This window comes from Triticum urartu, chromosome 1A (assembly GCF_056163025.1).
Source record: "Triticum urartu cultivar PI428250 chromosome 1A, HENAU_Tu73, whole genome shotgun sequence".
NCBI lineage: Eukaryota > Viridiplantae > Streptophyta > Magnoliopsida > Poales > Poaceae > Triticum > Triticum urartu.
Window position 1 is genome coordinate 296416167 of NC_141873.1, and position 10126 is coordinate 296426292.

At 50.3% G+C, this 10126-nt stretch overlaps 1 protein-coding gene and 1 pseudogene across 1 annotated transcript; one reads left to right on the forward strand and one right to left on the reverse strand.

Annotated features, from left to right (window-relative positions):
• The first annotated feature begins 271 nt into the window (after positions 1-271).
• LOC147990924 (uncharacterized) lies at positions 272-1201 on the forward strand (annotated as a pseudogene).
• Positions 1202-3321: 2120 nt separating this feature from the next.
• LOC125507913 (Ribosomal L18p/L5e family protein) lies at positions 3322-5863 on the reverse strand. Its single transcript, XM_048672441.2, has 2 exons — positions 4517-5863; positions 3322-3803 (listed from the first exon to the last, which is right to left on the reverse strand). Exons 1-2 carry the CDS (start codon positions 5450-5452, stop codon positions 3765-3767), a joined length of 975 nt encoding a protein of 324 aa, XP_048528398.1. The 5' UTR covers positions 5453-5863; the 3' UTR covers positions 3322-3764.
• Between the last annotated feature and the right edge of the window lie 4263 nt (positions 5864-10126).

Consider the following 10126-nt stretch of genomic DNA (forward strand, 5'->3'; position numbering starts at 1 on the left):
CGGCGGCCGCCGCCGCCGCCGCGATGGCTTCATCCCTCGCGTCCGCCGCGTGCCTCCGACCCTTCCTCTTGGCCGACTCCCTTACCCGTTGTTCGGGCGTCAGCGTCTTCTTCGGCTTGGGCGCGCCAGCGGTCTTGCAGGGGGCGCGAGGCTTGCCTTTGCCGGAGAGGGCGGTCGTCATGCCGGACGAGGCGAGGCCGGCGGCGGCGTCGAGGTCGTCGTCCATGGCGGGGAGCAGGAGCACGCGCGGGCGGGAGGGTTTTGGGGGGAAATGGTGGAGGCTGCCACCAACCAGCGGGCCCGGGGGGAGGAGAAAACGAGCGCGCGCGTCCGTCTCATGTCCGCGCCGACGCAAATCCGGCTAAAAATAGGTCGGAAATGGGTCGGCAGGCGGACGAAAAGCGGACGCGCGTCCGTTTGGGTCGGCGCGTCGGGCCGACTTTTGTGTCTGCGCCGACTCAAAAGGACGCCCGCGGACGAAATGGGTCGCCCCATTGGAGTTGCTCTTAGAGCATCTCCAACAGCCGCGCTAAACTAGCGCCGCGCCGCAAATTAGGCCGTTTTAGCTCGCGCGCAACGCGGCGGGTCGCTCCAGCGGGCGCGCAAAAACGGCGCGCGCGCTATAACGGGTTGGGCGCGCGGTTGAAAACACTTACCCGTGCGGCGTATTTCGGGCGCCAGCTACAGCGCGCGGCACACTCGAGTGCTCGCGCCGCACTCTCTCCTCTCCTCGTCCTACGACCCGCGCGCGCCGGCGCCCTGCCACCCACCCATGGACGCGCACACCGGCGCCCCGCTCACCCCGCTGTACAGCCGCGACCCCCCCCCCCCCCCCGCCGCCGGAAACCCTAGCGCGGGAAGCGCTGGCGTCGCCACCGCCGGAGCTCCGCCGAGCGTCGGCCTCGCGCGCAGCCTCTTCTTGCCGCCGCGGATGACCACGGCGCCGGGTGGCGTCGCGCCGGCGTCGTCCCGTGCCGCCGCCGCACTGTCAAAGAAGGTCCCCAATGGGGCGCGAACGAAGAAGGGCAAAACATCCGCGAAGAAAAACAAGGCGGCGGACGGTTCCGGCACCACGAAGGCGAGGGGAAAGAAGCTTGTAGGGCGTTCGACGGCCGCGGCGGCTACCGAAGCGCTGGCGAGCTCACTCGTTGAGCCGGCCGCCGACGCGCACCACGTGTTCGACGAAATTCCCCCAAGGTGAAAAAATTTCCAACTTTTCTTTTCTTCTTATTTTTTCAATGCATCATCATCACATATAGATAGCTTATTTGCATTTTTCAAAAAACTTTGTAGTCTCAACGATGATGCATACATGTCCACTATGGGTGTTGGGTCCAACAATTCGCATTGGTCTCAAACCAATGACATCTATTTCAAAGACCATGAGTTTGAGGTGGACGAGGAGGGTGAGGGAATTGTCGAGGCGCCGAAAGGAAGAGCGGGCAATTACTCAACCAACGATGACAAGTTACTATGCCATACTTATTTGCAAGTGTCGAGGGATCCATCCATTGGAGGTGATCAAAGTAGAGACACGTATTGGGGGCGAATGAAAGAACACTTTGATGCTCACAACTTGAGTGGAATTGACCGCTCCGAGAGATCACTTCGGTCCCGATGGTCGACAATCAACTCGGATTGTCAAAAGTGGGCGGCTGTACAAAAGGCAGTTGACAAGATTAACCCAAGTGGCACAAATGAGGATGATCGAGTAAGTGGCATCTCATATATGTTCATCATACTTGTTTTTGGTGACCAAAGTGCTAACTTGTTTTGTTTTTCTTGTAGTACAACATTGCAAAAAACTTGTTCAAAGAAGAGACAAGGACAACCAAGAAGGGGAAGATCAAGAAAGGCAGGGTCTTTACCTTGCCTCATTGCTATGAAGTGTTAAAGGATGATGAGAAATGGAAGAAGCGTGATGGTTTGGAGGATTTGCATTTGAGCAACAAACGGAAGCGAGCAATTGAGATGAATGATGATGATGAGGAGGAGGATGCATCAAGTGATGACGGCAAGAGAAGCCCCACACCCAACTCGGTTTCATACTCGAAGCCAAAACGAACGGATGGGTGCAAGAAAGACAAAACCGAAAAGAAGAAGAGGAAAGGAGATGATGAGCTCAAAAATGCTATGGAAGCTATTGCGAAGGCAAGGGTCGAAGCCAATGAGGTGAGGAAAATGGCAAGGAACCAAGATGCCGTGGCCGAGAAGAGGAGGTTGCCGGCCGAGGAGAGAAGGGTGGCGGCCGAGGAGAGAAAGGTGGCTTTGGAGGAGAGGAAAGTGAGCAACGAGGAGCGAGCTAAGTTGTTGGAATGGGAGAAGCACTTATTCTTCTTGGACACATCTAACCTCAATGCGGCGCAAAAAGAGTATGTCAATCTTGCCCAACAAGAAGTCTTGATCCAAAAAAGAGCCTTGGTTCGTGCAATGGGTGCCAGTGGCCTCGGCGCCATGGGTGGCGGTGGCTTCGGCGCCATAGGTGGCGGTGGCCTCGGCGCCATGGGTGGCGGTGGCCTCGGCGCCATGGGAGGCATGGGTGGCTTCGAAGCCATGGGAGGCATGGGTGCACATCCGGCCGCCATGGGAGGCATGGGTGCACCTCCGGCCGCCATGGGAGGCATGGGTGCACCTCCGGCCGCCATGGGAGGCATGGGTGGCGTTGGAGCACCCTCCGACGCTATGGCCGCCATGGGAGGCATGAGTTTTGCTTCTCTCATGGGAGGCATGGGTGCACCTCCGGCCGCCATGGGTGCAATGTCTTTCGATGTGCCTTCTCACACACATTCCCATGAAGATGCCGTTGAAGATCTTGGCAACACCGCCGAAGCTTCACATGATGCGATGCGTGATGCGGTGCGTGATGAGGAGAGGGAGGAAGATTCATCTTCGGAGGCGGAAGAGTCGTCTTCGGAAGATGAGGACGAAGACGAAGACGAGGAAGATGAAGATTGATGTGTCTTTCATGTCTTGAACTTTAGTTTGCATTTGAACTTGGTTGGATGAACTTGTGGGCATGATTTTGAATTTGTGGGCATGAACTTTTATTCAACTTGTTTGTGTCAAATTTCACATGTTCATTTTTTTCTAAAATATCATATATGCAAAATGCCCGGCGAGTCGCGCGCGCTGTATTTTTGCACTTTGCTGGAGCGGCGCGTGCGCGCGCTGCATTATAGCACGGCTGCTGGAGCCAGCGCAGGCGGGCGTGCAAAACCAGCCGCAGCGCGCGCGGTAAACAGGTTTTTTGCGCGCGGCGCTTAGCGCGGCTGTTGGAGATGCTCGTAACGTGTTAGACTCAATATAATTTTGCTACGGGACTTGGTGCAAATGGAGAAGTTCATTCCAAGAGAGAAAAAAGTCAGATACAGCCCGGGATCTCAGTTACATCTCTGAACTTGAGCAAGCGAGAATGTAAAAAGAACAACTCTACCAAGGCCAAAAGCCGGCAGAATCCTACCACAAAGCACAGGCATCTACCAAACTGTGCCATGTCATGTGCACTCCAATTTCGAATGCTGCTGATGCCATGAAGCAGGTCAAAGACAAGACACATAGAACTGGAGGCTTGTCACAAACTGCAGAGTATAGACAGCGAGGCAGAGCAGCGAGTTCCTGGGGGCACAAATGCTAAGATCTGAAACAGAATACCCTTTAGCTGTTCTACATCTCATGGTTTGTCTTCCGAGAAGACATAAAATGGATCCTGCAGCATTGGGTTCATGCCAACAAGGGGTTATATATGCTGGCCAACCGTTGAGTTGTCACCGAGACTCACCACCCTGTTGCACCACCGGCGCATTCTGCAAGTGAAGGTCAAAACAGTGAGGTCAAGCATTGTTTGTTACAACAGTAGCGTTTAAAAGTGGTGGGTGTGCCATCATGGGATTTCAGCTCTAATTGATCCAGCCTGTAAAGATGGAATGGAATTGATTTGTTTTTAGCTGTTAGGCATCATTGTTCAAACCAAATGTTTTTAACTAAGACAGACAGGCTCGTGAAAATACCAGAGTCCCACTGCACTGCACTCCAATATTGCATACATACTGCTATATGAGATAAGATGAGTGCATGGTTTTAATACCACAACGTCCTGAAGATTTTGCTTCTCTGTGGTGAAACATTTTCAAATAGCAAACAACATGATGAACTTGTTCATTCCGAAGAAAAACTAAAGTATCTTTGCTTCTAACAGCTTGCCAAAATAACAACATGAGATCTATAAATATGTAAAGATCGCCCTACTACCAGGTTTTCAGAAAGTACTCTTGTCTACGTGAATAATACAACTTCACTGCAAAAATAAAACATACACTACAGGGATGTTTCTATGTAGTTTCCCAAGAACCCATAGGTTAGTTCTGCTCCATATAAATTCACACACTTGGTACCAACCAAATATTTTCAAATTACTTCCACATGTAATGTGCTGAGAAGATTAAAATATATTGTATATTAGAAAATTCAAAGGCATCATCAAACAAGGGAAATAGAATAATAAATAATCATGACATACCTTTGTTAGCTTCCTCCTTTGTTTGAGTTTCACCTTCACATCGACTCCATTCTCAATTATTCCACGCAACACAACCTCAATTTTTCCTTTGATTTTGTCCCCTTTTCTAGGAGTATAAATTGCATTGTGAATATCATCCTCTATTGCACGCTTCGCAAGTAACGCCCCAACCGCCACACATGCCTTGACGCCCTTCCTTGAGCCCAGATCAAACTTCATGTCCTTTGATATGGAGTGAGCGACCGACACAACCCTGCTGGTCACTCGGTGAACGAAGCAAGCACGCACTGACCCCTTGGAGACATGTATGTCGAGGCAGAAAGGGTGGTGGTAAGGATCAGTCATCTGGTTAAAAGTTGGCACTCGGTCCCTCTTCACCTCAACTATGTCATCCTTATGCACTGCAGGCTCTTCTTTCAGCTTTGGGACCTTCAAACGAGCTGGCTTGTCAGGTTCCACCTTCTCGCAATCGGATGGATTCTTGGCATTGGGTTTATCTCTCTTCCATCTGCGGCGCAAGGGCAAGTTATATTCCTCAAACTCCTTGGACCCCCTGTCCAGCTTGTAGAACAGCTGCTTGCGGTGCCTCATGTCATCTATCTCATCATCCGAGTCGTGCACTTGTTCTTCTCCGTGTTCTTGGAAGGTATCAAGACACTCATCACCAGTCATGGGATCTGAGGAGAAGCCGAAGGAAGTGGGCCAGAGGTCATCGTCAACAACGTCGATGTGGAAGCCGGCGCCAAGTGGGTTGGCATTGGAGCAAGGCAAGGTTTGGGGCAGCTGAATTTGCCTAGGAGAGCGGTTGGACGGCGCGGCAGAGGCTCCGGATGGTAGAATAGAGAGCGAGCGGAAGATATGCAGGAGCTCGGAGAGCTGCGGAGGCTGCTGAGACCAGCGCTGCCGCGCTTGGAGAAGCATGTGCCGAAGTGGCATTTGCGCAAGCACCCTAGGGGCGTGCTCGTTGGAGAAGCGCTCTGTCTCTGGTGTAATCAAGAGTTGTGTAGAGGGGGGGGGGGGGGGGGGGGGGGGGGGGCTTACCAAACGTAGCAGCTCACCGGGCGGAGACGCCGACCGGGGAAGTTGCCGCGCCGGCCTCGGTTACTCTGCCGGCGCTGCTTAGTTCGACTGTTGGAGTCGCTCCGCAGAGCTCAGGGTTTGGATAAAGCAAAGGTGGAGTAGGATCTGGGAGCCGCCGATGCGGGGTAGATATGAGCGAACAGACCGTAGCAGTGGCGTGCTCGCCGGCCGACCAGTGGAGCGGGGGAGTTTGCCGCGGGAGGAAACACGCCGGCGACAGGAGGACCGGTGGTGGTGAAGTGAAACGAAAAAAAAAACACCCGCAATAGCGGTGTCATTAGCAGAAAAAATCACCATTTTACATTTGGTCATAAAAATCACCACACCAAAAAAAAACACTGACAATGAAAGCTAAGTGTTTTGATGATGTCACAAATTGATCAGGCCCACCACCGGTCTGAGTTGGCAGAAAAAAAAATAGCATGCAGACACTTGGACTTGATGTTCTTTCTCTTCTCTCTTAGCAATATATCGAGCACCTCATGTGCATCAAACTAATCTTCAGTCAAATCCAGAGTCATCTTTCCATGAAAGTTGCTAAACCTGGAGCTCAATGTCGAGCCTCCTGAGGCCCTCGGCGGTGACCGGTCCATGTGCGACCATGACCATGTCAGGCCACCGCACCCTGAGCCGCGGCCAGCTCCCGCCCGCAGCGTCGTGCCCCTTGAGCAGCCCCTTCACCTTGGCTGAGCTAGTGAACACGATGGTGTTGAGCGTGGCGGCGTCCAGGGCCACCAGCCCCTCGGCGTAGTCAGGTCCGGCCCATCATGCGGTGTACGCCGGCGCGCACACCGCTGTCGACCCGGCCGCGCCGAGCTGGACGAGGAAGTCATATTCTCGATAAATGATTCATCGTTAACTATCTTCCCCCTAAAATCACAAATCCATCAGTAAATAACAAACATTACATATTTCCCAAGATTTTCCATGGCCGCCTTGTGTTTAATGGAACAGAAACCGAATACAAACGAATGGTTTTTTTCCACATCGTGGTTTTTGGTCCGGCGTAGGACTAGGAAGGCACTCCAATTTCGCTCGCCATTGGGACAAAAGGAGGAGGAGCAACGTCGTGGCCCAATGTCTTCTTCGTTTTCTTTGTTGAGGACTGTTGTGACACTGGCCGAGAGGCCGAGGCCTGTGAAGGAAATATGCCCTAGAGGCAATAATAAAGTTATTATTTATATTTCCTTATATCATGATAAATGTTTATTATTCATGCTAGAATTGTATTAACCGGAAACTTAGTACATGTGTGAATACATCGACAAACAAAGTGTCCCTAGTATGCCTCTACTTGACTAGCTCGTTAATCAAAGATGGTTAAGTTTTCTAGCCATGGACATGTGTTGTCATTTGATGAACGAGATCACATCATTAGAGAATGATGTGATGGACTAGATCCATCAGTTATATCTTAGCACTATGATCATTTAGTTTATTGCTATTGCTTTCTTCATGACTTATACATGTTCCTACGACTATGGGATTATGCAACTCCCGAATACCGGAGGAACACCTTGTGTGCTATCAAACGTCATAACGTAACTGGGTGATTATAAAGATGCTCTACAGGTGTCTCCGGTGGTGTTTGTTGAGTTGGCATAGATCGAGATTAGGATTTGTCACTCTATGTATCGGAAAGGTATCTCTGGGCCCTCTCGGTAATGCACATCACTATGAGCCTTGCAAGCTATGTGACTAATGAGTTAGTCACGGGATGATGCATTACGAAACGTGTAAAGAGACTTGCTGGTAACGAGATTGAACTAGGTATGATGATACCGACGATCGAATCTCGGGTAAGTAACATACCGATGACAAAGGGAAGAACGTATGTTGTTATGCGTTTGACCGATAAAGATCTTCGTAGAATATGTAGGAACCAATATGAGCATCCAGGTTCCGCTATTGGTTATTGACCGAAGATGTGTCTCGGTCATGTCTACATAGTTCTCGAACCCGTAGGGTCCGCACGCTTAACGTTCGATGACGATATGTATTATGAGTTATGTGATTTGATATATCGAAGGTTGTTCGGAGTCCCAGATGTGATCACGGACATGACGAGGAGTCTCAAAATGGTTAATACATGAAGATTCATATATTGGAAGGCTACATTCGTGTTGGAAATATGCCCTGGAGGCAATAATAAAGTGGTTATTATTATATTTCCGTGTTCATGATAATTGTCTATTGTTCATGCTATAATTGTATTAACCGGAAACCGTAATACATGTGTGAATACATAGATTATAATATGTCCCTAGTAAGCCTCTAGTTGACTAGCTCGTTGATCAATAGATGGTCATGGTTTCTTGACCATGGACATTGGATGTCATTGATAACGGGATCACATCATTAGGAGAATGATGTGATGGACAAGACCCAATCCTAAGCATAGCACAAGATCGTGTAGTTCGTTTGCTAAAGCTTTTCTAATGTCAAGTATCATTTCCTTGGACCATGATATTGTGCAACTCCCGGATACCGTAGGAATGCTTTGGGTGTACCAAACGTCACAATGTAACTGGGTGGCTATAAAGGTGCACTATAGGTATCTCCAAAAGTATCTGTTGGGTTGGCACGAATCGAGATTGGGATTTGTCACTCCGTATGACGGAGAGGTATCTCTGGGCCCACTCGGTAATGCATCATCATAACAAGCACAATGTGACTAAGGAGTTAGCCACGGGATCATGCGTTACGGAACGAGTAAAGAGACTTGCTGGTAATGAGATTGAACGAGTTATAGAGATACCGACGATCGAATCTTGGGCAAGTAACATGCCGATAGACAAAGGGAATTGTATACGGGGTTGATTAAATCCTCGACATCGTGGTTCATCCGATGAGATCATCATGGAACATGTGGGAGCCGACATGGGTATCCAGATCCCGTTGTTGGTTATTGGTCGGAGAGATGTCTCGGTCATGTCTGCATGGTTCCCGAACCCGTAGGGTCTACACACTTAAGGTTCGGTGACGCTAGAGTTGTTATGGGAAATAGTATGTGGTTACCGAAGGTTGTTCGGAGTCCCGGATGAGATCCCGGACGTCACGAGGAGTTTTGGAATGGTCCGGAGGTGAAGATTTATATATGGGAAGTCTAGTTTCAGTCGCCGAAATGGTTTCAAGGGTTATCGGTATTGTACCGGGACCACTGAAAGGTGTCCGGGTGTCCATCGGGTGGGGCCACCTACCCCGGTGGGCCAAGTGGGCTGAACAAGGGAGGGAACCAACCCCTGGTGGGTTGGTGCCCCCCCCAAGCCTAGGGTTAGAAACCCTAGGGGGTGGGGGCGCCTCCCACCTGACTTGGGGGGCAAGTCCCCCCCTTGCCCCCCCCCTTGTAGATGGGATCTGGGGGGGCAGCCCCCTCTCCCCTTCCCCTATAAATAGTGGGGGCGTGGGAGGGCTGCCATACCCTTCCCCTGGCACAGCCCCTCCCCCTCTCCAGCACCTCCTCTTCCTCCGTAGTGCTTGGCGAAGGCTTGCCGGAGAACTGCAAGCTCCACCACCACGTCGTCGTGCTGCCGGAGGTCTCCATCAACTTCTCCTCTCCCCTTGCTGGATCAAGAAGGAGGAGACGTCCCCAGGCTGTACGTGTGTTGAACATGGAGGCGCCGTCCATTCAACGCTGGATCGGATCTTCCGCGATTTGAATCGCTGCGAGTACGACTCCATCATCCGCTTTCCTTGTAACGCTTCTGCTTAGCGATCTTCAAGGGTATGAAGATGCGCTCCCTCTCTCTCATTGCTAGCATCTCCTAGATTGATCTTGGTGACACGTAGGAAATTTTTGAATTATTACTACGTTCCCCAATAGTGGCATCATGAGCCAGGTTTATGCGTAGTTTGTACGCACGAGTAGAACACAAAGTAGTTGTGAGCGATGATTTGTTCAATTTGCTTACCGTTACTAGTCTTATCTTGATTCGGCAAAATTGTGGTATGAAGCAGCCCGGACTGACCTTACACGTACGCTTACGTGAGACTGGTTCCACCGACTGGCATGCACTTGATGCATAAGGTGGCTAGCGGGTGTCTGTCTTTCCCACTTTTGTCGGATCAGATTCGATGAAAAGGGTCCTTATGAATGGTAAATAGCAATTGGCATATCACCGTTGTGGTTTTTGCGTAGGTAAGAAACGTTCTTTCTAAAAACCCATAGCAGCCACGTAAAACATGCAACAACAATTAGAGGACTTCTAACTTATTTTTGCAGGGTATGCTATGTGATGTGATATGGCCAAAAGGATGTGATGAATGATATATGTGATGTATGAGATTGATCATGTTCTTGTAATAGGAATCACGACTTGCATGTCGATGAGTATGACAACCGGCACGAGCCATAGGAGTTGTCTTAATTTATTGTATGACCCGCGTGTCAATGAAAACGCCATGTAATTACTTTACTTTATTACTAACCGTTAGCCATAGTAGTAGAAGTAATAGTTGGTGAGACAACTTCATGAAGACACGATGATGAAGATCATGATGATGGAGATCATGGTGTCATGCCAGTGACGA

What these genes read in the sequence shown, in the direction of transcription:
- LOC125507913 (XM_048672441.2), bottom strand. Translation starts at nt 5,452, where the DNA reads ATGCCACTTCGGCACATGCTTCTCCAAGCGCGGCAGCGCTGGTCTCAG. An exon ending in AAAGGAGGAAGCTAACAAAG is followed by an intron (nt 3,804 to 4,516) that starts GTATGTCATGAT and finishes CTTCACTTGCAG; the next exon opens with AATGCGCCGGTGGTGCAACA.